We start from the raw sequence: 26644 nt of genomic DNA on the forward strand, positions 1-26644 counted from the left end.
TGGACATACCCACCATCCACTAGACGCCGGCAAGCTTCATCCAGGTCGCCAGCCCGGTCCAGGGGCCCTCCAGTGGCCTTAGATCCTCAGTGAGAGGCGGGTTCAGGGGTCTTATAAGCCACCAAGTACCCCTCCTCTCTCCCTAAGTGAGTGGGAGGCTACAGGGAGAGCTTTCAGCCCAGAGTGGGCTGGACAGGCCCCACACACCCACCCACAGGTGACGCCTGGCTTTATAATTGGCCATCCCAGAAGCAGCGACCTGGATGGAAACCCAGACCCCCATGCCCTCTCACATCAAGGTCTGTGCCCAGCAAATAGTTGCGGTCTGAGAAAGGTTAAAGAACTCTCTGAGTGAGGAGAGGGGACCGTGCAGTCCAAGAATCGCCAGGCCAGTCCAAACTGACAGCGTGTGGTGGGGAGCGGTGTGGGGCGGGTTCCCCTGGACCACCACCGCTGCTCAGAGACCCGGGGGCGGGGCGCGCCTCTCCGTGGGGCTGGGCTGGCTCGGGCCTCACCGAGACTCTGGTCTGGTGGACAGGGCTGGGGCAGACTTGATGTTGGGCCCCCATCTGCTCAGGACCCGCTGGAGGTCAGAGCCACCAGGGTCCACTGGCAGCCTGCCAAGGCCGGGCCCCATCCCGGAAGTGCAGTGCTTCCTCCCTGGCAGCGGGAGGACCAGGGGGTCAAGGCCGGGGCGGGCCGGCCTGCGGCGGTCTGAGGCCTAGCCAGGCCTGGGGCCTGCCGGGGACAGGGCCTGGTCGGGCCGGGCCTGCCAGCGCGGCCCGGGGCCTGGCGGAACTCGGGGCCCGCTCCGGGCCGGGGCCTGCCCTCCGCCCCGCCGGCCCGGCGCCCCCTCGCGCCCCGGGCGGGCCCTGCACGTCTCGCGAGCGGCCCGGAGCGGCGGGGGAGGCGGGGCCGGCGGCCGGGCAGGGCCGGGGCGGCGCCGAGGCCCGGCCGGAGCGGGAGCCCGAGCGCGGCGGGCGCGGCGGCCGGGGCGGGGGGCGCGGGCCGGCGAAGATGGCGAACGTGGGGCTGCAGTTCCAGGCCAGCGCCGGGGACGCGGACCCGCAGAGCCGGCCGCTGCTGCTGCTGGGCCAGCTGCACCACCTGCACCGCGTGCCCTGGAGCCACGTCCGCGGGAAGCTGCAGCCCCGGGTCACCGAGGAGGTGAGCGGGCCGCGCCGGCCGCCATGCGCCGCCCCGCCGGCCCAGCGGAGCCCGGGCGGGGCTGGGCCGGCTGGGAGGCCGCGGAGGCCCCGCCTCGGCCGCCCGGCGCCCCCAGCCCGCCCGCCAGCCGGCCGGCCGGGTGTGCCTGGCGGACTAGGCCTGCCGGCGAGGCCCGGGGCCGCCCGCCTCCCGAGAGCCCGAGGTTTGGGCTCCCGTCCAGCAGCCCCGCCCGGAGGCCACTCGTGCCCCGCACCCACCTGGGCCGCAGGCTCGTGGGCAGGGCTGGCAGAGCCCACTAGGCGCGAAGGAAGTACCCTCGAGGGGCCCTGACGCCGCCTTCCGAACCCTCCTTCCGGAACCCTCGTGGCGGTGACGTCCGCCCCTTTCCAGGACCCCTGACTGGTCTCACCCCAGTGCCTTTGTGGCAAAGCAGCCCCCAAACTGGCCGTTTAAGTCCCCAGTGCTTAATCCCACGAGGGTGGACGTGTGCCAGCAGACGCACACGCGCTTATCTAGTGAGATGTCACACGTCTTAATTAGGGATCCAGGGTGCCAGGGAAGCTGCAAAAGTGCCCATTTAATGAGCGGTGCCGGTGTCTGCCCGCAGTGCTCCTGGCAGGCGGCCGTTTGAAGTCTGGTGTCTGTCTTGTGTCTCCCCTTCTGATCCAGCTCTGGCAGGCCGCGCTAAGCACGCTCAACCCCAACCCCACGGACAGCTGTCCCCTCTACCTGAACTATGCCACCGTGGCCGCCCTGCCCTCCAGGGTGAGCCGCCACAACAGCCCCTCGGCTGCCCACTTCATCACCCGCCTGGTGCGGACCTGCCTGCCGCAGGGGACCCATCGGTGCATTCTGGTGAGTGCTCCTGAGAGGCTGGCCCCACACGACCCCCACCCGGGCTGCAGGTCACAGTGTGCTGGCTGTGCTGGCCGTGACCTGGGTCTCCCACGGCTCAGCCCTTGGGACCGCAGAGCACTCTGGCCACGGTATCTTCAGAAGTGGACGTTGCTCCACGGCTGGACATTGCAACCCCTGCTTTACAGACAGGGAAACTGAGGTCCCAGAGACATAAGCACCCCAGACCAGTGTGGGTGGCAGATCTGAGACTCTGACCCCGCCCTCCTGAGCCCACATCCACTGTGCGGCCCTGCACGTCCGGCTGTTGGGTCTCAGGAGGCGGTGGACCACATCTGGCGGCTGACATTTTCTTTCTCCCATCATGGTGGTTCCGGGGAAGGCCCCTGGGATGCAGGCCCTGCTGGGGCATCTCTGGCCAGATTGTTTCCACAGTGGCCTCTGACCCGGCTGTGGGGCCCAAGCACTTCCTGACAGGGGCTCCCATGAGGCGACCCCGGGGTCCCCTCCCCCGCTCCGCTCCCCTCACCACAGCTCTGCTCTCTGCTGCTGCAGATGGTCTGTGAGCGGTCTGACGCCTTCGCCTCCGCCTGCGCCCTGGCCCGTGCTTTCCCACTCTTCACGCACCGCTCAGGGGCATCTCGGCGCTCAGAGAAGAAGACCGTCACGGTAGAGTTTTTCCTGGTTGGACAAGACAACGGGCCAGTGGAAGTGTCCACTTTGCAAGTGGGTGTCTGGAAACTCAGGCTGTGCCCCCTCCGCGCCCCCAGCTTGGGCAGTGCTCTCTCCCCCAGGCTCCCTGGGAGGACAGGACAGGGAGTGTCCAGCTGCTGCTGGAGAGGGCAGGCCCCCGGGGCCTTTCCAAAGCCAGGCTGCAGGCTCCCTCCCGCAGGGTGGTCTTGTTCTCAAGATTCAATTCCATTCAGCCAGTGTTTATGAGCACCTACCTCGCACCAGGCACTTTCATGTTTTAATACTAATAATCCCGCCCGTGTATATATCACATTACCCTTTGTGGTGCGCTTTTACATATGTTACTTCATTTGGTCCTTCGAATAATCCTTTTGAAGCGAGGCAAGGCTGGAGGTAATTTCCAGCTTTGAGTCCGTGGGTGGGCTGGCTGCCAGGTGACCCTCCCAGACCTGTGGCTGTGATTTCGCCCTCCCACCTGCAGCCCCCTTTCCAAATGCCAGACTCAGGTGGTCCTTTCCGCTCCCTCACCCTTCACTCTGTCTCAGGCCCTGTTGCACCCCCTCATCCACTATCTCACCACCTTGCTCTTCAAACTTTTAATAACATGGTCTGATTGCTTGGCCTGTCTTAACTCCCTTCCTCACTCAGCCCACCAGCATGGAGTTCGCCCATCCCCTTCCTGACACTGTCTTCTAGGGGCCAAACCTACCAGACTCAAGCACTTGTCATCCTTCCTTGAAGGGCCTCCACCCACCTGGAGCCCTCTCTCCTCCCCACACCCTTCCCACCTGCCAGCTGAGAGTCATCCTCACTTGAGATTGTACATCTGAATTTAGCCTCTGTGCCTGTCACTGGTGTGGGAGCCCCATGCCCACCTCCAGAGGGTGGGGACTTGGTCCCGTGCATAATAGTCCTCTTGTGTGTGATGGAGCCAATGGGCTGGTGGGTCTCCCTGTGTCTGACACCCCACCCATCCTACGGTGCCTGCCTGGTTCTCTGGGACCAGGCAGCAGCCTCCTAATGGCCTGGCTGCCTCAAGATGCCCCACTCTGGTTCCCGATTCCCACCACCTCACAACCAGGGGAGGGCCAGTGCTTCCCGGGTGCTTGTCAGATGTCAAGCTCTGCTCCGAGCACACACGTGCACAAACACCTGATTTCCACAACTGCCCTGTGAGATGAGTCCTGTTCTCCCCTCTTGAGAGCTGAGCAAACTGAGGCTCAGAGACACTAAGTGATTAAGCGCAGCCACACCAGCAAGGGGTAGATCCGGGCCTTAACCACAGCTGCCATCCATCAGCCTGCTTTCCCTCCTGTCTGGGATCATAAGTGTGAGGTTCTGACCCCACATGTGGCCTTTCCCTTCCACCCGGGTCCCTGTGGACCCTCATTCTCTGTAGCATTTAATGGAACAGTGTTGTGAGTCTCTGCTGGACTCACATCCTCGGATCTCTTTGGATTCAGAGTCTAGTGTGGAGCCTGGTGCACAGCAGGTGCTCACATAGACGTGGATGAATGAATGAGTGAGTGAATGATGTTGCTTTCTGATGAGGGGATCAAGGCACAGTGAGGTGCGGGCCCCTCCCTGCAGGTGCGTCCTCTCACCTGAGCCACTGCTGTGCTGCGTGGAGGAGCCTTGCGCTCACAAGGTCATGAGGCCAGCACCCTGCCTCCCTTGAGACAACCCTCAGGGTGCTGATGCACTCCCCAGACAGCAGCCAAGGGTCTCTGATGCCCACAGGTGGGGACCCTCACCTTCCCTGGGGAGGGTCTGCTGCCAGACTGTGGGGACCACATGGCACGCCTCAGATCTGAGCTGTCAAGTCTCTGCCTCTGAGGTTTAGGGGTTAATTATCTGGGAACAGGCAGGGACCTGGGAGGGGGCTGGGCTGGTGTTAGGGACCCAGAGCTGCCCTCCCCACTCCTGTGGGCCTGGAAGAGGCAACAAAAAACTGGATGCTGTCCACATCCCTGCCAAACCCACACTGCATTTCTCTTAAGGCAGCCAGCCCCTGAGGTGGGTGCTGGGGGGCCAGGTGGGACAGACCAAGGAGGCAGAGCAGAGCATCAGGGCTGAGTCAGGTGCATGGGAGCTCTTGGCAGAAGCTTTGAGGGGAGAGAGACATGAGCATGCCTTCTACACAAGGCCCAGCTGTCTGTGTCCTTCTCTTCTTGCCCCGTGGCCAGAGCAGCATCGCATCAGGTACCCAAGAAGAAGGGTGAGGGTCTGGGACACTCCCATGGGGCCCACATGAGAAAAATGCCTCCCCAGCGGGTCCAGGAGCCTTTTCTCCATTGCGAGGCTCCAAGAGGCTCCTGGAGCATGTGGCCTTTGAGAAGTTCCTCAAAGGGTAGCTGGGGCCCTGGCTAGAGAAGCAGGGCTAGAGAAGTTTGGTCTGCCTGGGCAACTGTGACAGCAGCCCCTCAGCAGGGGCTTAACCCATAGATGCTTGTTTCTCAAATTCCCAGAGGCTGGCCATCCCCGAGCCTAGCCATCCCAGATCAGGGTGGCTTCCACAGCTGCGTCCTCTTCTTCCAAGGGCGCTAATCCCATCATGGGGTCCCACCCTCCTGACCTCACTGAAGCCTGAGCACCTCCCCTCCTGATACCCTCCCCTGGTGGACAGGGCTTCAGACTCCCATAACAGAGGGTATCACCTCCTCCTGGGAGAGGGGGATGGGGTTGGCAGAGGCTGGACAAGGTGTGCATTCAGGGCCAGGCAGGAGGCCACCCTTACCAGAGTAAGGGGCAGAACAGAGGAGACGAGGCTCAGAAAGCAAGGAGGGCCCCATGCAGATCAGGAGAGGATCCTAGGCCAAAGGGCTCCTCTGTGGTTCTGCAGCCATAGGGGTCTTTTTGTAGACAGCTGGGGTCCTGGGTACAACTCTTGCTTCCCTCCCACCTGCCCTCATTGCCCAGTCTCCCCTGGGAGATGTGTGCCTGTGACACTTCTGGGTCCTGGCTGTTGGCAATGAGGGACACCTTCCACCTTGTCCCAGGACCCCAGTGACAGCCTTTTGTTTCTCCTAGTGTTTAACGAGCGCCACGGAAGGCGTGCGGCTGGCAGCCCGAATCGTGGACACACCCTGCAATGAGATGAACACAGACACCTTCCTTGAGGTTCGTGGCCTGGGGTCCAGCTGGAGTGGGATGGTGTTGATCGACCCCAGGGACAGTCAGGAATCCCAGGGCTGCCAGGGGACAGTCCACAGTCTCCACGCCTCATCTGGGGAAGCCACAGGCTGCTGCAGACACAGTCCTGCCATCCACCCAGAGCCGAGAGGCCCCCAGGCCTCAGCCGGGGGTGGAGGGAGGACACAGCCGCCTCCTCGAGGCCCCCATGCAGGACTCGAGCCATGAGCCACAGGAAATCGCAGAGTTTGGAGGTGATTAAACCTCCTCTCCTGGGTTTAATCATGCTTAGAGCCGAGAGTCAGGGCCTCAGCTTCCTGGCCCACCCCTCTCCCACCACAAGGCATCTGCTCACCCCTGTCCCTGGCCTTACCCTCATTTTAAGCCATCTTCACGTGTTGTGTGTTGTTGTTTTTTCCATGAACGCATCCAGGAGATTAAGAAAGTTGGAAAAGAACTGGGGATCGTCCCAACCGTTATCCGAGATGAGGAGCTGAAGGCGAGAGGATTTGGAGGTGGGTGGGGGCCAGTCCTCCTGGGTCCTGGCCTCAGCAGAGGCCTGGGGTACTTGGGGGGCTGGGGGGCTGCCAGGCCACATGTGCTGTCCCAAGCTTCACCCCACAGGAAACCAGCCTGTGTCCAGCCCCCAGGCCAGACCCTGGGAAGCAGCCCATCCCTGGGGAAAGAGGAGGCAGCGATTCAGATCCTGATTCAGATCCTGGAAGCCACAGGGTCCAAGTCCTTCCCCGTCCGCCCCCTCTGCAGCCTCCCCTGCGCTGCTCCCCAGGCCAGCCCAGCAGGGCCTTTTTGTTCCTCGAATACACAAGCTCATATCCCCATCAAGACCTGCTCTCATGGCTCTTTCTCCCTGGGATACTCTTCCCCCAATATGATCTCACAGACCACCTCTTCAGAGAGCCCTCCCTGACTGCCAGGCCCATCCTTCCCACCTCCCAGGCCCCAAGGTGCAATGACAACTAGAACAGGGTTGGGAAAGTCACTGTGGTTGTTATCTGTGGCTGCAAAACCAGTTATCCTAGAAGGCAGCAGCTGAAAGCAACACCATCCTTCAGTGCAGGTCTGTGGGTGGAACTGGGCGTGGCTTAGCTGGGTCCGGCCCAGGGTCTCTCCAGGCCTTGATACCTGTGTTAACTGGGGCTGCGATCATCTGAAGGCTCAACCGGGGCCCAAGACGGGCTCCCTGCAAGGCTCACTCATGGCCCTGCCATCGGGGACCTAGCCGACTGCTCCTTGTCGTGTGGGGCTGCCCTTGAGCAGCTTGCAACGTGGCAGCTGCTTCTCTCAGAGTTAGTCTCTGAGCAAGAGACAAGAAAGAGCACACAAGACAGAGGCCAGTTGTTTCTGTAACCTCATCTTGGACGATTCCTGCCACATCCCGGGAAACTGAAACACGCAGTCCTGCCCTCATGGGAAGGGAGAGGATCCACATGATCATGAATGCCCAGAGGGCACCCGTGGGGGCTTGTTCGAGCTGCCTGTCGCAGTCATGTAAGCCAGTTGCAGCTGGAGGCAGTCCTGTCAGGGAACGCTTCACAGAGGAGGTGACATTTGCAGCAGATCTTTCAGGATGAGTAGGAGTTTGTCAGGCAGCCATTACTGGATGTTGTCCTGGTTTCTACAGTTGTTCAGTTAGATTATCAGGGGACCTTGAGGCGTGGGCTCTGCCCACAGCAAGCCATGGTTTTCTCAAGAAGTTGGGGCATGTAAACTGACAGCAAGGCAGCAGTGGTAGTGAGCTGGGAAAAGGAGGTGCCCGCTGAGTGCATGGAGGGGTCAGTGATGGGAGGGTGAGCAGGGCTGGAACGGCCTTGAGGCATTATCCAGAATTCCTTCATTCTGCAGTCCTGTTCACTGCTTTCTGGGAATGATACAATATTTTTTTTTTCTCAGCGAGTCTTCTTGCCTAACACTACTTCACATAGAACTCAGTTGCATCCCCTAATCCCACAGTGGCCAGGGGCAGGAGAGGGCGGGGAACTTGGTGCACATGGCCAGGCCCTGTGGCCCAGAGGAACACCCACAGCCCAGCAGCTGTTTGTGGGGAGAGCAGTGTTTCTGGGGGACTCCCAGGAGTCCTCCACTCAGCCCTGCCTGAGCCTCACTGATGAGTCCTGTGCTTTCCCTAGGAATCTACGGTGTTGGCAAAGCTGCCATCCATCCCCCGGCCCTGGCCATCCTCAGCCACACCCCAGACGGAGCCACCCAGACCATCGCTTGGGTGGGCAAGGGCATCGTCTATGATACCGGGGGTCTCAGCATGAAGGGGAAGGTGAGGTGCAGGACCGGGGCTGGGGGGACATGGGGGGAAGGGCAGCCCCTTCTCAGGCATCGGAGGAAAGAGCAAGTTGTTGGGGCATCCAGGAGGGAGGCCCTGGGGCCCCGTCCCCTCCAAGGGGCAGACAGTTCGTGCCTGCACTGAGTCAGGACACAGAAAATCTGGAGAAGAAAAAGAAAAGGTCCTGGGGTGATGCCCACTGTCTTCGTGACCATCTGCAGTAAAATATTATGAGTATTATAGTACAGATAAAGAAAACAGCCATCGGTTAACACTTGTAAATAGCATGAAGTAATTTCTAACAGAAAAAGCTGACGCCTCCATGTCGTGCTCTCGTGCTGACATACGCCAGCGTCACAGCCCTGCCGTCCAGCCTTCACTTTGGCCGATTTGTCAGTGACTCTATCACATTGGTCTTCTTCACATGTTTATGTTCGCTAGATGGAGTGCCAGGTTTGTCTGTCTCTCCGCTCGTAGTTGATCCAAAGCAGCACAATTAACTTTAATTTTGGAGACTTTCTGTCACGTGAAGCAACTGATACACAAATACTCAGGGAAAGTCTCTAACAGAAGGGTCCCTTGGCAGAGACCAAAAAAGACCCCACTTCCCAAGAAACTCCCCAAATCGTCAGTGTCCATGTTTCTGGTTCTTTGAGATGAACTCCAGCAGCTTTCAAACATCTGTGGAGTAAAAATATCTTATATAGCACCTCCCTGGTGGTTCCCCTAGACTGGGGGCAGCAGCATGGCTCACTGCTCCTGGTGCTTACACTGAATCCACCATCCGAAGGCAGGAACTCACTGTCAGAGGTGCCGTGGACACCAGCCACCTCCAGAGCCTGCCTGCCTCAGAACCAGAGTGCCTTGAGGAGTCTGTGCCCCTGGCAGTGATTAGTGTCCATGTAGGATAATGTTTCTGGAAGGAGGAGGAGTTAAGACAGGCAGGTCTGAAGCTTTTATTTATGTGGTAAGGACTCACTTCAACCAACAACAGGGTTTCTTCTGAGGAATACTTTTACCACTGATGACAACAAGCAAACAAGCTTTTGTTGTTGTTGTTCAGCTGCTAAGTCGTGTCCAACTCTTTGCGACCCCAGGGACTGCAGCACACCAGGCACCTCTGTTCTCCACTGTCACCTGGAGTTTGCTCATATTCACGTCCATTGAGTCGATGGTGCCTTCGAACCATCTCATCCTCTGTCGTCCCCTTCTCCTACCTTCAACCTTTCGAGCATCAAGGTGGTTTCCAATGAGCCGGCTCTTCGCATCAAGTGGCCAAAATATTGGAGCTTCAGCTTTAGTCCTTCCAATGAATATTCAGGGTTGATTTCCTTTAGGATTGACTGGTTAGATCTTGTAGTCCAACGGACGCCCAAGAGTTTTCTCCAGCCCCACAATTTGAGAACATCAGTTCTTCAGTGATCAGCATTCTTTCTGATCCAACTCAACTTTTAGTCAGTTTATTATTGTTCTTAAATTCTTAACACCTGGTATTGACCCTCCCCCCACACCCTTGACAGGGGCTCTTGCCCCATTAGCAGCTATGTTTTGGGGGATGGATCTGTGGGCTCATTCAGATGTTGGCTTGTTAGAGGGTGGAGTGAGAAGCAAGGCTTCCTGAGGGTTAGTCATTTTGCTGGTGGCACCTGAACAGTCCTGACTGTTTTCAAAGATTTTCAAGGCAAATCAGGATCAATGTGAATTAAGGGCCTCAGATGTGTTCATCTCAGGACTTCCTCCACTCTTAAAAAATACTGATCTCAAAAGAAATTTTATTTATAAGGGTGATGTCTGCTAGCAGTCTACTAGAAATTAAAACTGGGAAAATTTAAAGATAGTTATTAATCATTAGAAAAACCAATATGACCCCATTGCATGCCACTGTAAATAATGCAGTCTTATGAATAGAACTGTATTTTCCAAAATGAAAAAAATGAACCGGAAGAGCAGTACTGTTTCATAGCAGCTCTCTTTACTGTCTGCCTTAGTGAAAGACAGCTATGATCACATACCTGCTTCTGCATTTAGTCTGTTGTGAGGTGTTTTAGTTGAAATATAAAGAAGAAAATCTGGCCCCAGTCCTTCAGCAGTTAGAAAAAGGAGAAGCGTTTTAATACCCTCTTCAGGTAACTCAGGACCTTCTTCTTTGCTGTTACACAAAACTCGACAAGTGGGAGTTTTTAAAAGATTAGTTATGACGGGGGATCTAAAGCCACACCTGTGAGCTTTGCCACGTTGAAATCTGTGGGTCCATCCTGAAGTCTGAATGCACGGTTTTATGATATCACATATGCACCATTTGGAAAATACTGTTCAAAGAGTTATGCTGAACCTCCAGCTTTTGACACTTTTCAGTATACAATATTTTAAAAAGTCACATTCATTAATATCATCATCTGTCTCATGTAGGAAGTTGAGTATTAGGAAGCCATCATGGAAGCAGATAAAAGTTTTCCAAAACCCTGATTTTTTTTTTTTTTTTTGCTTGAAAGCTCATTTTACCAAGTGATGCCAGCTGTCCTCCTGGAGGTGAGAGGCTCACTGGCCATTTTCGAGAAAATGTCTGCATATACCTGTGTCTGGATCCCCGGAATCTGTCAGTGGTTCCCCCCACCCCACCTCCAGGACAGTGGTGTTGGGAGAGCAGAGGTTCGCTGAGCTCACGACTTGGCGCCCACTCTTGCTTGGGCTCCAGCTGACTGACCACAGCCGAGCGCTGGGCATCAGGGAGCAAGCACAGGCCCTCCCCCACCCCTTCCCTGCCATCAAAACAGTGTTGGGAATGACTCTTCTCTACGGTTGAGGTTTTTAAAAAGCCAATCATTTCACTGCTTCAGCAAGAAGACTTGAGTGAAATTGGCAGCACCTTGTTTCCTAAAGGCCTGGAAATGAATCCAGTGACCACCAATTCCCACAGGCCTCAGGTCACCGCTCCCCGATGTAGAAATAGCAACCCAACAGTGACAAAGGCGTTCCTGTGGAAATAGTTTCTTTTATAAAATCAGGAATGCCAGATGGGGTCCATGAGGCTGACTTAGTCTATGGAGCTGCGTTTGTGGTGGGACATTTGTTCTGTGTCCAGGCACACGGGGGTTCAGTGGCCATCTCCAGCCATTTTCCATGTGGCCATTCTGCAGGCGGTTTGATTCTCGGTTTGAGGCCCCGTTATTCCATTTAAACAGTCTCGTGGTTTCTCACAGGTTAGGTCAAAACAGCTTATTTCCAATAGTGCTAGCTGAGTCATTTTTGTTCAACTTAATTATAAAAACAGCTCAGTTTATATCTAAAAATACTTTCCATTAAAACTCTCAGCTCGTGTAATCCAATAAGGGCTCAGAAAAATCAGTACATTTCGGTCCCGAATCCTTATATCCGATGACCTGTTGTTAATTTAAAATATGAGCCTGTCAATTAGCATTGAGAGCCTATAAACCGTAAAAGTGCTTAGGTGCCCTCAACTAGTGTATGGGAAATGGTGTTTACTTCTGTGGCAGGAGGGCCCCTCGGTCTCCAGCACTCCCTCACTAGACCCCGTCACCCAGGAAACGCGAATGCAGGCAGGTGGCAGGTGCCCTCGGGCCAGGAGTGGGATTGATGGTGTCACAGTGACTAATGACATTTGGGAAGAGCTCACATTAACCTGGATGGGTGGTCAAGGTCGTGACATGGAGGAACTGCAGACAGACCCCCAGGCTGACTTGGGCACAGCTCAGCCTCTGAGCCAGCCCGCTCTGGAGGTCCCCACCGAACCTCACACAGTTCTGTTCAGTAACCCCTAAAACTCTGCTCAAGCTGGACATGTCCCCCCAACCTGGTAAATTTGACTCTGGCTTCTCATTGCTTCTGGAGGAGCCCCGGGTGACTAGTGGCGTTTCCTGGATTCTGTAGGCACTCAGGTGACTTGGCGCCAGCTCCCGTGCCTCTGGGGCCCTGGTGGGACCAGGGTGGGGAGGATTGTTGCTGGGGGGTCAGCATCCACTCACCTCTCTCTTGCCCCTTCCTGCCCCCACAGACCACCATGCCAGGGATGAAGCGGGACTGCGGGGGCGCCGCAGCTGTCCTGGGGGCCTTCAGAGCCGCCGTCAAGCAGGTGAGGGGGGCCTGTCCTCCTTCCTGGTTCTCCTCCCCAGAGCCCCCTGAGTCTGTGTGGCTGGCACCTTCCCCCTCCACACTCCTGCACCGGGTCCCTGGGGCCCCCAGAGCTCCTTGCTTCAGTCAGGGCTCCTCCCGCCAAGAGTGTCACCCTACCCGGGCATGTCACCTCTCTGCCTGATGCCCACTGGCATCATGGGCCCCCCGCTAAGCCCTAAGAGCCTCGCCCGTCCCGACCGAAATGGGAAGGGTGCTTTGGAGCAGGCTGCCTGCCCGCTCACCCCTGGGCTCTGGCGCTCAGGGCAGGAGTCTGGGGAGGGGCTGGCTGCTGTTTGGTGGAAGGGGTCTGGGGTCTGTCCTGGAATACCAGGAGTAGCCACATCGAGCCCAGACACCAGGGCAGCCAGAGGCCTCCGTGCTCCCCACCCAGGACACACAGGTCTCAGAGAGCCTAACAGTTGGAACCAAATTCCCGAGCTGGGGGCCTGGTCGATAAGCAGTGCCATGGCTGTTCCCCGCATTTGCCCTTTGACCCTGTAGAGCATGTTTATGGAGCAGAGGCACGGGCCGCCCTGGCCATCCAGGGCCACTCCCCTCTCATTATGGCTGCTTCAGGCACCTCTGAAAAGCCCAGCCCTTCCGGTCACCAAGCATAAGCCCCTCTTCCTCAGAAGCACCGCCTGAGCAGCATGACCCCCAGGGGGAGACTTCCAGAGAAAACAAAAGCAAATGATTTCTGCCCAGCCATGCCCATGAGGGGAGCAGAAAGGCTGGAGGGGAGGAGGGGCTTGGCCTAAGGGATGCTGGTGGGGGGGTGTCTCAACTGTGCTGGGGGGCGTCACGCAGCCCTCGTTCAGCAGCACCCAGCCCACCTGACCGGATTCAGCCAGGCCCGCTACCTACTCCATTAATGAGCTCGTCAAGTATGCAAGGGACATACCCAGCCTCGGGGGCTGGGGGGCGCTCTGGGAAGGGCTCACGGGGAAGTGTCCTGAGGGCCCACGTGGCTGCACTGCCTGGTGTCTCAGCTATGAGTCTGGGGTGACTGCGCCCATGGAGGGTCCATCCTGGCATCTGGACAGGTGGCTGGTGCCCCAGCAGGTAGACCCTTCCTATGGGCGAGGAACCACTTGGCAATTAAGTCTGGTTCATCAGCTGGTGGTTGGAAGTGGTCCTCGGATTCCTCCTGCTTGTAACTCATTTTTTAAGAAAAGGAATGTGCCTCAATTTGAGCCCCAAAGGACATAATGAGGGTCATCACTCACAGAATGAAGTAAGAGTCCACACTCATACCAATAGGAACAAGTCATCTCCTCGCAGTGGCCTCCCCGTTGCTAACAGTGTGAGGGAGAGAGGGGGGAGACCACCTTTTGGCAAACAGCAGCATAGTAATTGTCTCAGGTGAGAATGGCCAACAGATGCTCACATCAGAGTTGAGTGCGGTGAGCTGGGAGTGAGGAGGTGCACCCACACGGCTGTTTCTGTGGCTGCCCTGAGGGACGGTGGGGGGTGGGGCGTCACTGTGCCCCCATGGGCTTAGTGCACTCAACCTGAGTGTAGGTACAGGGAAATAGCAAAGGGTCAAGGTCATCAAAGTCAAAAGCCCAACCTCAAAAGCTAAAGATTAGCAGGTTTGTACGGTTAGGGACTGCGACCACTGACCACATTGTATGGATAGGAGGTGGGAGCTGAGCATGGACTCGAACCCAGCAGGCAGCTCCACTTCTGGGGTGCATGCTGCATCGCCTGGCCTCTGTTGGGACCCTGCCCTAGGGCCCACCGCCAGGATGGTGCGGAGTGTCAGGGGGCTGTGATCCCTGCTCCTTGGACCTGTCTGTCCGTCTCTCTATTATGGATCAGAGAGCTCCAGCCTGTCACCATCCTTCCTGCCCCTGATGCTCCCAGCCTGTAACTGGAGCCTCTGCCCTGGTCTCTCCAGGGTTTGTTTTTTTTTTTATTTGGAGGCTAATTACTTTACAGTATTGTGGTGGTTTTTGCCATACGTTGACATGAATCAGCCATGGGTGTACATGTGTTCTGCATCCTGACTCTCCCTCCCACCTCCCTCCCCATTCCATCCCTCAGGGTCATCCCAGTGCACAGCCCTGAGCACCATCTCAGGCATTGAACCTGGACTGGCGATCTGTTTCACATATGATATATACATGTTTCAATGCTATTCTCTCAAGTCATCCCACCCTTGCCTTCTCCCACAGAGTCCAAAAGTCTGTTCTTTACATCTGTGTCTCTTTTGCTGTCTTGCATATAGGGTCATCGTTACCATCTTTCTAAATTCCGTATATATGTATTGATATACTGTATTGGTGTTTTTCTTTCTGACTTACTTCACTCTGTTTAATAGGCTCAAGTTCCATCCACCTCATCATGACTGATTCAAATGCATTCTTTTTAATAGCTGAGTAATATTCCATTGTGTATATGTACCACAGCTCTCTTATCCATTCACCTGCCACCTCCAGGGTTTCAAAGACACCCTCCACGCGGTGTTCTGCTTGGCCGAGAACTCCGTGGGGCCCAATGCCACGAGGCCGGATGACATCCACCTGCTATACTCTGGAAAGTAAGGCCAACTCCACCCACCCGCCTCACAGCACCCACCCCATCGTGCTGTCCCAGAGCCCCGGGTGCCTGCGATGGGGGCTGGGTCCCTGTTTGCGGTGTCGGGGGCCCACGGGGTCTGTGGACCCACCCCACTCTTAGGGGCCAAGCCCTTTCCAACCTTTAGGCACTGCATTGCAGTTGAAGATAGGGAGGAGGGGCTCTCAGTGGGGTGTCTGCTGTCCCCAGGACTGTGGAAATCAACAACACGGATGCTGAGGGCAGGCTGGTGCTGGCAGATGGCGTGTCCTACGCCTGCAAGGACCTGGGCGCCGACATCATCCTGGACATGGCCACATTGACCGGAGCTCAGGTGGGCCCCACTGTCTCTTCTGCTTCGTCACCAGGTCAGAGCTTGTCTGTGAGGGTGCAGGTGCCTAGGGCCCATGGACCCTGGAGGGAATGTTAGCACAGGCCCCCATGGCGGGGGGCCCTCTTTCTCGGTCTCTCTCTGCCTTGTTTTCTGTCGGCCCCTCTCCTGACCTCGGTGTCCCCTAGCCCACCACGTGATGCTCTCTACATCTCTCCCGCATCCCCAGGGCATCGCCACAGGCAAGTACCACGCAGCTGTGCTCACCAACAGTGCCGAGTGGGAGGCAGCCTGCGTGAAGGCCGGGCGGCAGTGTGGGGACCTGGTGCACCCGCTGGTCTACTGCCCAGAGCTGCACTTCAGCGAGTTCACCTCGGCCGTGGCCGACATGAAGAACTCGGTGGCGGTAGGTGTGGAGCAGGGTGGACCTAGGTCCCCCATGAGGCCCCGGATCTGGGCTCTGAGCAGGGGAGGGGATGGCCCTCTCACTGGTCTCCCTGCAACATGTCCATTCAGCAGGCACTGGGGCATCCTCCCCACTCTGGAGTCCCCCATCAAGTCTTTCACTGGCTTCCCCTTTGCCCTCAGGGTGAAGGCAGACCCCCTAGCTCAGCTGCCAGGCCCTCAGGGCCCCTTTCTGCTGCTCTCCACACTGGGCCCTCCACCCCAGGCCTCTTCTTGGAGACACCAGGAGAGGTGGTCGCTGAGGATGGGGGTCAGGAGGGCGCAGGGTGTCCACCGTGCCTACCCCTCCCATGGCTGGGGTGGAAGGTGACGACTGCCTTCTACCCCAGGACCGGGACAACAGCCCCAGCTCCTGCGCCGGCCTCTTCATCGCCTCACACATAGGCTTCGACTGGCCTGGGGTCTGGGTCCACCTGGATATTGCCGCGCCCGTGCACGCCGTGAGTCCAGGCCCCGGGGGTGCCCCTGCCCACCCCCACCGTTGGGTCTCCCCCACTGTTAGGCCCTCCTTGGCCGGCCAGCCACTCTGCTTCCCTTGCTGGCCCCTCCCCACGGGTCTGGCTGCTCCCACTCTCTCTTGCATCCAGAGCCCCTCTCTGGCTCCAGAGCGCAGGCTGAGCTCATCGGAAACATTCTGTGTGAGGGTCACACGGCCAGCTGTGGTCCCCCCCGACCTCTGGTCTCCTCATCCCTGGGAACAGTGTGGCTGCTGTGTGCAGTCCTTCCCAACCCGCCTGTCCTCGGCAGGAGGCCCAGGGGCCCTGGTCTCACCCTTTCCCTCCCCAAGGAGCCAGGAGAGGAGCGGGGAGGAGAACCCAGGGCTGTGTCCACAGCTTGTCCTCCACTGGCTCTGAGTGGAACAGGACAGGGAAGGGGGCTGAGGGGTGCACGGGGGGGTCAGACACCCTGATCCAAGAGCCCTCCCATGGTGGGGGGTTTGTTGGGGTGAGGGTTTTGGCCACACAGGTTTCCACTGTCTTCACCCACAGGGCGAGCGCGCCACAGGCTTCGGTGTGGCCCTCCTGCTGGCGCTCTTCGGTCAGGCCTCTGAGGACCCTCTGCTGAACCTGGTGTCCCCACTTGGCTGCGAGGTGGACGCCCAGGAGGGGGACACAGAGAGGGACTCCAAGAGGCGCAGGCTCGTGTGACACAGCCGCCCTGCCCAGTGACACTGGGTGCTTTACCTCACTTTGCACTGATTAATTCTAAGCAATTGGAAGATTATACCTTAAGATGAGCTGCGGTTTGTTTTGTTTTTAGTTGTCATGGTGATGGAAACAGCTCCTTCTTGTGTCTTAGGAGACAGCTCAGGGTTTGGGGGGGCCCAGGGAGGGGTGAGTGGGCAGCACTGGGTTTGTTTTATGTTTGATTCCCCGCCAGCTTCTGCAGACCATGCCTCTCCCTGGGGCCCCTGCACGACCCCGGGGCTCCGGGACACATGCATGGCCCTGATGCTCTTGGTTGCGTGGCCCTTAAGACCACCACCACTGCCTGGGGCCCACAGTGGGTGCTAGTGGCCCCATCTGAAGCCCCAGGCCCTGCACATGGCACCCGCATTGCAGAGCACCCAGGCCCCACTCCAGCTGGGGCAGTCCCTGCCTCCAACAGACTACCCCTTTGAAAGGATGGGGCAACTTGGTTCAGGTTTTATGGAGTAAGAGGAATGTCTGCTCGGGCCCCTCTGAGTTCACTGCAAGTTGAATTAAACGTGGCTAAACCACATCACACCTCTGCCTCTGCCTCTGTCTTTCTCCAGCCCGTTTTAGAAAGCAGCCCAACAACCTGCCCGTGGGTCTGAGGCTTCGGGTGCCACCATCTCCTCCCAAACCAGCACCTGACTTTGAGGTGAAATTTGCCAACCTCATTCCTGCAGATGAGAGCCCAGGGCCAGCTGGTCTCTGAGGTTCAGAGTGCAGGCTCTGGAGGGCGGGCACCTCGGACTTTCCCACAACCCACGGTCTGCAGGGAAGATGTCCTGATCCCCGAGCACGACACAAGGCAAGTGTTATACAGGGTCAACCAAAAGCCCCTTGGGCAGGATCCTAGGAGCTGAAGGGCATAGCCTGGCCAGGTATCAGGAAGACCCCCAGCCTGGGCCCCGCAGAGGAGATCCGGGACTCAGGCTCCACCTCGCATAGAGCCGGCACCTCCTCTGCAGGCAATGGGAGGGTGAGAACATGGCTGTAGGCCACACGTCTCCTGGCTGTGTCCAGGCTCCTTGACCTTGCACCCCTGCCCAAGGCTCCCTAAACTTCCAGTCCCTTCTCCTGCCCTGAAATCAAGGTGACTCTTTCTGGGCATGATCCCAAGCATGTATTTATTAACTGCCTGCTGTGTGCACAGCCCCAGGCTGGGCCTGGAAGAGGCAAGCAGCAGTCCCAGGGCCTCCGCCCCGTCTGGGAAAGCCCTGGCCCGACGTGTTAAATTGCAGTAATCGTGGTCACGAGGCGGTCAGTGGGCTCAGGGAGGCACGAGGGCCGGAGGGGCCAGGAGCCTTCATGGGTCATTAGCGTGCTTAATGGCTTTGGTGTTGGCAGCTCAATCCAGCTTCTCCCTGAGAAGCCCTGAAGGAGCCAGAGGTCACTGAGGTGGTCCAGCTCCTTCTTCTGGCAGCTGGCACTCTCCACACCCCCTGCAGGGGCTACAGGGAGCCGGGGAACTGAGTTTCCCTTGTGTGGGCACAAAGGGGGCCTCAGGCCCAGGGACCCAGCTGGGCAGCAGCTGCAGGCCGAGGGTCTGGCACTGGGGGGACACAAGGCTAAGGCAAAGACTCTACTTCTCTGAGGCCAAAGGGCTTGAGGACACGACGGCTGCTTCCAGCCGCTCCACTGGAGCCCCAGCAACAGGGCCGGCAGGGGGCAGGCAGGGAGCGGGTGGGCGCTGGCGCGTCCACTTGATCATGGTCTCGGGCGAACGGTACAGGAAGGTGAGTCTGGCGAACAGCTCCTGCTCCAGCTGCAGCTCACCCAGCTCGCGGACCAGGAAGATGTCCGTGCAGAGCCCCAGCACGCGGTCCACATCAGGCAGCTGGTCATACATGATGGAGCGGGCAATGCCGAGGAAGTGGTCTCGGATGAACTTGGCTGCAACCATCACCACCGACACATAGAGCCCGACAATGCTGGGGGGATGAGGGGGCTTCAGCACTGCTGTCCCAGGAGAGGCGGGCACAGCCGCTACTCAGCCCAGTGGGAGGGAAGTGCAAGTGCTGACCACTCGCAGCCCCCACGACCTCTTGTGGGTGGGGCTGGGGTTCCAGCCTCCACCTGGGGTTGGAGGGCCAGGTGAATGAGGAGTGGGACAGCGGGAATGCCCATTTCTGCTAGCAGCTTGTGTGACAGTAAGTCACCATCCTGGTGTATTTCTGGGGCCAAGGAAACAGGGACTTGTGCCCCCCCATCCCAGGCAGCTCTGGTGAGCAGGGGCGAGAAGGGGCGGAAAGTTCTGAAGCCCCCGGGCCACAAGGCAGGTTCTTGGGGCTAGGGGAGCCTCACCCATATCCTGCCAGGAAGCCCAGGCTCTGGGGGCTGACTTTGTCATTAAAGATGACGAGCTCCAGGTCCTGACTGCAGCCCCGGCTCTGGTCACAGCCTGGCCGCCACTCCTGGACCACCCACCACTCGGCTGCTGGGCTGGCCATGGGGGCCTCCACCGGCCTCAGCTGCTGCAGCTGGATGGTGGCGTTGCGGAAGAAGTCCAGGCGGTCCACGTCCCATGGCCTATGGGAGTGAGCTGTATAGGAGAGGCAGCGTCAGGCCCTGGGGAGGCTTGGAGGCTAAGAAGACCCCATGTCACCCATGGCGACCACGTCAGGGGATTTGCCTCTAAGGGGCTGGGATGGATGCTGATTGAGCAAAACCTCTGACACTCTCCCACCCTCCCTGCAGGCAATGCAATCTCTGCTTAGACTCAGCCTGGCCCCTTACCCCCAGTGCACCCCTTCTTCCTGCCTTATTCAGGGGCCCCCATCTGGAGGGCCCCTCCCCAGCAGCGCCTCCCGAGGAGCCAGTGTTCAAGGTCTCCCTTGGAGGGTCGGCCTGGTCCCCTGGTGCACACTGATGCCCCTGCCCCAAGGGACTCTGCCCCCTCAAACCCCCCCACCCCATAAGCACATCCGTCACCCCAGCAGCCCCTCCCCCAGTCCACACTGGTTGAGCTGGAATTTGCTGCTGAGATGCTCTGCCCAGAACCTCTGTTCGTTCTGTTCCCGGGTGAATTGATTTCAGCGGTTTTGTTTATTTGTTTGTTCTTTAACAAAAGGTTGTTTTGGTTTGAGATTCAGCAGAAACACATGACGCCTTCTGCTTCCTCTCCATTCAGGATTCAGTAAATTAGCTGTTTTCCAGTCGCTTCGAGGCCTCGCCTCAAATGAGCCTCCAGCGAGATAATGCATTTAAAAGCCCTTGGAAAAGTACCAGGTCCCACGCACATTGGAGACAGTGTCGACCTGCCAGTGGCTGGCTCAGCCCTGCACCCCAGCCAGACAGGCTCACGGGGGGCCCTGCTTAGGCCCACCTACAGGGCTCAGGACGGGGTAGTGGGGGAGCTGCCCTCCCCCGCCTTCCCTGGCAGCACCATCTGGGGGCAGGGATGCAAGCTGGGGGTGGGTCCTTACCAACTTCTAACTGGTGGGCCATTTTCGCTTCAGTCCCCTCTGTGGTCCTCAGGGCTTTGGGAATAAGGCCAGGGAGCATTCTTCAGGCAGGAAAACAAAGTAAAAAAAAACTCAGAGGTCTGGTTTACATTCATCTACATTTAGTGCAATTCAAACATGGTGGGGGTTGGGGTGCCGCTCTCTGAAAGCGTGTCTTCCTATTGGCTGCGTGGGAAACTCTGCGGCTCAGACACCTCCTCTTCCCCCCCAGCCCGAGTCAACTTAGTTCCCCAAACTCTATGACCTTGGGCTTTTTTATCATGCCTGACTCCCCGACTTTGCTAAGGGGTTGGGTGAGTTTCTGTGGCGTCCACAGTGTTGGTCCAGTGCGGGGATCACAGGAAGCCAGCTTCCTCTCCCAAAAGTATTTATTAAGCACCACCTGTATGCACCCCTGAGAAGCTCAGTCTTTTCCTGACTGACAAGCCAGAGCCAGCCTGTGGGGGGGTGCTGGGCTGCATGAGGCCAGAAGAGGCCTCCAGGCCAACCCCAAACACTCTGCTTCCTTGTACCATCCATGGAAATGTCATTAGCGACTAATAGACTAGCGTTTGCCTCGTGCAGGGCAAATTATCTTGTTCCCCCTCAGGGGCGCAGAAGCTAGTGTGTGTGTGTGTGTGTGTGTGTGTGCACGGAGGGGACGCCTACACAGGCTCTGTCCGGACGAGGCTGAGTGTGTCCACCAGTTGGTTCCGTATCTCCACGTCTGTGTAACACACCATGTGTTTGCCGGATGCTTCCACATTCTTGACCAGAGACACATTCCTAAGGGTGGAGGGGAAGGAGACAGGAGGCTGAGAAACAAACTGGTGGGCACGTGGGGCAGCTTCCCTCTGGCCCGGCTGCCTGCGCTCCCCATTAAGATGCACTGAGTGACCCCTCTCCCACTACTAAGATGCATTGAGTGACCACCATGTTCATCTCAGGCCCTGAAGCCAGAGGAGAGGGTGACAAAGGGCCCTGCCATCGGGGAGTCTGGGGTCTTCATCAGCCAACATCTGCCCCCTGCCCTCTGTGCATCCATCTTCCATCCGGGCCTCACCCGGCCCTGGACTTGCACCTGCACGGGCGCCATGGCCTGCACAGCTGAGCATCACTGAAGGCCCAGGAGGCTGGCAGGTGTCAGGCTCGTGTCCTCCTGCTCCATCCGCCCAGAGGCTGCTGGGAAGACGCCAGGTGGGCGCTCTGCGCAGAAGGACAGTGGACATGGCCGGGCTGCCTGCCTCAGCCCCTCGCTGGCCCCCAAGCCTTGGTTTCCACCTTGTCTGAAGGCAGGGGAGGCAGAAGCAGAGCAGGTGCTCTGAAATGAGGGTTTCACTGCATTTAGACCACAGGAAGTGGCCTGGCCACATTTTACAAGATGCGGACATCCTCAGCAGAGGGACCCCATCATGTGTGGGAGCTGCTATCCTCCGGACTCAGAGCAAGAGACAGCACAAAACTCAGACGCCCTGCATCCCTCCCTCTAGCCAGCCGTCCTGGGAGCCCTGGGGAGAAGGTTCTGAATGCAGGGCCCTCCAGCCTCGGCTCTTTGGGGTGCTTGAGGGAGTTGTTAGCAAGTAAGCAAACACGCCTTGGGTTGGACCTGGTGAGCACAATCCTGCAGGCCTGCTGGGCCCCAAGGAAGGCATCATTTCCTCCTGTGGATGGAAGACAAGGCAGTCCGCTTCCTCCCCAGCTCTGGTAAGGAAACGTGCTATAAATAATCAGCCCACAAATGAGAGTCGTGGCAGAGGGGATGGTCCAGCTCTGAGGGGGTCTGAGGAGAGGGCCAGGTGGGAAGGCTTGCCCAGAGGAAGTGCTGTCTAAGCTGAGATTGCAAGGATGAGTGAGCGTTAGATGATGCAGACGATGGAGGAAACCAATTTCAGGCAGAGGGAATGGCTTGTGCAAAGGTCCTGTGGTGGCCAAGGCCGGGACAAACCAGAGGAGCAGGAAGGAGGCCAGTGAGGCTGGAAAGGAGAGAGGGGTATGGGGATGAGGGTGGGGCTGGGGTTGGAGCAGCACAGCCTTGGCCAAAGGCGGGAGCCAAGTTTTTATTCTAAGCACAAGGGGAGCTGTGGATGAGTTTCACGCAGACTAGAGGCAGGTTGAATTGACACCTTTGGGACAGTCCTCTCTTGCACATCACCAGATACCTGTCCCCTGCCTCCCATGTGCAGAGGGAACCCACTTCAACACCCAGGGGTGGCTGGGGTCAACCAGGCTGCAGTGAAGTTCACTGTTTAAGGACGGCCAGTGAGAACAAGCATCGTAGAGCCTACGGTCCTAAGAGCTGTTCACCGCCTCTGTAGTCATGGACGCCTGTTCCAGTCCCGCCCGTGTGGGACAGGCTTAGTGGCCCTGCTATTTCCTGGTCAAGTGACCTGACCCCCGTGTCCTAATGGGCCACACTTGAGTCCCTGCATTGGTGAAAACAAAACAGGGTCAACAATCATATTGAGAGGGTCAAATGGTGTCATGAAAGACCCATGGTGGGCAAGTCTAAACTTTTAACCAAGAAGAAAGACAGCTGTTTGAAGATACTGGAGGATGACAAACAGTGAGAAGAAGTCCCTTGAGCCTGGGGGTGGCGGGAATTCCACCAGAAAGCTGCTGTCTTGTGGGCAGGGATGCATGAGAGGAGCTCGGGTTCATGGTGATGGGGCTGCGGGGGAGGGAGGGCTGGGTGTTCTGCCTGGAAAGAAGCAAAAAGCCCATGTTTAAACCAGCCTCCCCGAGTGGGTCTGATATGCGTTTCCAACCACCATGAAGGAGGAGAACTGGATTCACCCTCCTGCCCTAAGCAAGTAAGAAAAGGAGACAAATGTGCCAAAAGCAACGCTTTTCCAACACTAGAAAATGGGTGCATGAAAGGACTATCCCGGGGGGGCGGGGGGCAAATGCGATGAGCAGCGCAGATGCCCCAGCTGATGGCCCATCACACCCGGCTGCATCACATCCCGCAGGACCCCAGTCAGAGGGGGGCCCCCTGAGCAGCAGGGGGACAGAGCTGAGGATTCGGGTAGGCCGAGGTGACCAGGGTTGCCGGGTGGACACCTGGAAAGCAGAGAAGTGCCCACAGAGAGAGAACTGCAGAGTCCAGCAGAGGTTCCCCGAGGCAGCAGCTGAGTCCTGCAGGGCCCATGGCTGGAGGGACAGGGGTGCCCGTGGGAGCACAGGTGCATAGGCCCCTGTCCCAGGGCCAGGGGCTTTGGGAGGTCCTCAGAGCTAAGGCCTGAGACACCAGCACTCAAGTCCACACTGATCACGCTGGATGCACATGGCACCACTGGAACTTGGCAGGCTGAATGGGCAGGAGCCCGCACCCACAGAAAGAGATAGAACTTGCTGCTAAAGGTCTCCCAGATTGCAGGCGGATTCTTGACCAGCTGAGCCATAAGGGAAGCCCAGAAAAAGGATAGGGGAGGGGGAAATGGAAAAAGAAGAAGGAAGCCCGCATTCTCCAGGGCGTTTTTAACAGGATCCAGTCTTCTCACATAACACAAACAAACAAGATGTCCAGAATAAAAATCCCGCGTTCCTCAGCACGCCAAGAACCAGGAGCATCTGATCAAATCTCGAGGGAAAGACCATCAAAAGATGACAACCCTGAGACGACCCAGTTGCTGGGATTATCAGACGAGGCCTGAGAAGCGGCTGTGCTAGTTATCCTCTGTGAGGTAAAGCCGGACAGGCTCAAAATGAATGGAAAAAACAGAAGTTTTGGCAAAGAGAGACAAACTATAACGAAAAATCACTAAATGTGATGTGGTTTTGTATCCTGGATTGAATTTTGGAAATCCACTCCTCTGTCCCCGGCAAAAAAAAGACATTCATGTAAAAACTGGTGAAATCTGAGTACATCTGGAGTTTAGCATAATAATGTACCTACGTTGGTATCTTAGTTTTGACAAACATGCCACAGTGGCAATGAAAGATGTTAACATTAGGGAAAATTGTTGTTGCTCAGTCGCTCAGTCGTGTCCAACTCTTTGCGACCCCATGGACTGCAGCAAGCCAGGTTTTTCCTGTCCTTCACCATGTCCCTGAGAAGAAATAGAGTAGCCCTTATAGTCAACAAAAGAGTCCGAAATGAAGTACTTGGGTGCAATCTCAAAAATGACAGAAAACTAGGTGAGGGGTATTTGTAAACACTATCTATTATCTTCATACCCTCCTGTAAATGTAAAATTTTATTAAAGAAAACATTTATTTTAAAAGAAATAAAACTTTTAGATCTGAGAAGGAAAGTAGAAGACATAAACATTTCAGTGAATAGGCTAAGAGAAGAACAAAGATGACAGAGGACAGTTAGTAAACTTGAAAACAGATCGATGGAAATGATCTAATCTTAGAACTGAAAGACAGGATTTTAAAAAATGAGGGCCTCAGGGACTTGTTAGTCAATATTGTAAGACCTAATATGTCATTGAAATTCCTAACAGAGGAAGAGACAGGGTCAGAAAAAAAGTTTTTTTAACTACTTTAGAAAAATATGACTGACATAAAACTTTATAGATAGCTAATGCAGTAAATTATAGATTTAATTGTAATTTACACTACAAATTATAGATAATCATGTCTGGGGCTAACAACATGTCCTGAGACACCATCATCACTATCAGATCACTATCAATGCCGTAATCTTACCCATCACCTTGCAAAGAATCCTCCTGCTTCTGGTTTTTGTTTTTTTTTCCTTTTGTGGTAAGAACTTTTAACATAAGATCTACCCTCTTCACTAATTTTTTTTAAGTATACAATTTGTGCTTTTTAAAGTGTACAAGGACTTCCCTTGAAGTCCAGTGGTTAACTCTGTGCTTCCAATGCAGGGGAGGCAGGTTCAATCCTTGATTGGGGAACTAAGATCCCACATGCCATGTGGCATGGCCAAAAAAATAAAGTATACAATACAGTATTGTTAATCCTAGGCCCTGTGTTTTACAGTAGATCTCCAGAACTTACGTATTTTGAGTGTCCAAACATTCGCAATTTCCACCGGAATCCAAGCAAAACAATCTTTTCAAAGAATAATGGCTAAACTTTCCCAAATATGTCAAAAGACATAAATTTTACAGGTTCAAAAGGCTTCAAGACCTCCAAACAGGATAAACTCCAAGAAAACCACACCCAGACACATCAGAATCAAGTGATTGAAAGCCACAGATAAAGATTGAAAGCAGACAGAGAAAAATGATGCCTTCCCTGAAGGTGAGTAACGCCTGGAGACCATTCAGCAGAAACAATGGTGGTCAGAAGACAAGGAAATAATATAGCATCCTTGAAAATTCACAACAAAGGAACTGTCAACTCAGAATTCTAAATCCAGCAAAAATATTTTTCTTAAAAGCGAAGGCAAAATAGAGACCTAGTCAGAAGAAGAAGAAAAAAAAACAAAAACGGAAAGAATTCATCACCAGCAGACTTGCTCAAAAAGAAATCTGAAAGAATGTTCTCCAGACAAAGGGGAAATGATATCAGAGGAAAACTCAGAACATCAGGAATGAAGGAAGCACAACAGAACAGATAAATATCTGGGTATATAATGGACACTTTTCTTCTCTTGAGTGCTTTTAAAAATGTATGACTTTACAAAGTGATCTTGGTGACACTGTCCGGGAGATTCAATGCATGTAGATGTAAGATATGTAAAAATTAGAAGGTGAAGTATAGACTCAAGATGATAAAGATGATTATAAGATTTCTATATTTTACATACAGTAACGTATTAACACTAAACAAATGGTGAAAAATTGGAGAGATAAATATTATCTAAAGCAACAACTCAAAAGTAACATAGAGATACAGCCAAAAATCAAATAGACAAAATAAATGGAATACTAAAAATAAAGGACTTCAAGTAATTCAAAAGAAGTCAGAAAAGGGAACAGAGAAAAAAATGAGAAAGATGGAGAAATAATAAAATGGTAGACCTAAATTAAACTGTAGCAATAATTGCATTAAACCTCAATGGTTCGAATACAGCAGTTAAAAACAGAAATTGGATTGAGGGAAGAAATGATCCAATTAGACTTTGTCTCTAAGAAATGCATCTTAAATTTAACCAACAAACTTGCTCACAGGACAAATCCCACGAATGACCTATTTTAGAGAATGGTTTTTACAATTGCTAAGGGGAGGCCCAACCAGTCCATTCTAAAGGAGATCAATCCTGGGTGTTCATTGGAAGGACTGATGCTAAAGCTGAAACTCCAATACTTTGGCCACCTCATGTGACGAGTTGACTCACTGGAAAAGACTCTGATGCTAGGAGGGACTGGGGGTGGGAGGAGACGGGGATGACAGAGAATGAGATGGCTGGATGGCATCACCGACTCGATGGACATGAGTTTGAGTGAACTACGGGAGTTGGTGATGG

At 55.7% G+C, this 26644-nt stretch overlaps 2 protein-coding genes across 2 annotated transcripts in view; one reads left to right on the plus strand and one right to left on the minus strand.

The window, feature by feature from the left end:
* Positions 1-698: 698 nt before the first annotated feature.
* NPEPL1 (aminopeptidase like 1) lies at positions 699-17356 on the plus strand. The gene is made up of 12 exons (XM_055434221.2): positions 699-1167; positions 1837-2022; positions 2578-2748; positions 5746-5835; positions 6281-6362; positions 7995-8137; positions 12156-12233; positions 14716-14816; positions 15044-15167; positions 15394-15570; positions 15959-16069; positions 16619-17356. Exons 1-12 carry the CDS (start codon positions 1018-1020, stop codon positions 16775-16777), a joined length of 1572 nt encoding a protein of 523 aa, XP_055290196.1. The 5' UTR covers positions 699-1017; the 3' UTR covers positions 16778-17356.
* Positions 17357-17927: 571 nt separating this feature from the next.
* Positions 17928-26644, minus strand: part of LOC129554812 (piezo-type mechanosensitive ion channel component 2-like) — a 49697-nt gene continuing 40980 nt past the window's right edge. The window contains exons 18-24 of the mRNA XM_088843651.1: positions 23210-23322; positions 22134-22235; positions 21381-21468; positions 20932-21048; positions 20045-20097; positions 19124-19361; positions 17928-18750 (exon numbers count right to left, since the gene is read on the minus strand). Coding sequence (XP_088699777.1) covers positions 18402-18750; positions 19124-19361; positions 20045-20097; positions 20932-21048; positions 21381-21468; positions 22134-22235; positions 23210-23322 — 1060 coding nt within the window. The 3' untranslated portion in view covers positions 17928-18401. The remainder of the gene's footprint in view (positions 18751-19123; positions 19362-20044; positions 20098-20931; positions 21049-21380; positions 21469-22133; positions 22236-23209; positions 23323-26644) is intronic.

This window comes from Moschus berezovskii, chromosome 15 (assembly GCF_049115385.1).
Source record: "Moschus berezovskii isolate FMDL1 chromosome 15, NW_MosBer_1.0, whole genome shotgun sequence".
Taxonomy (NCBI): Eukaryota; Metazoa; Chordata; class Mammalia; order Artiodactyla; family Moschidae; genus Moschus; species Moschus berezovskii.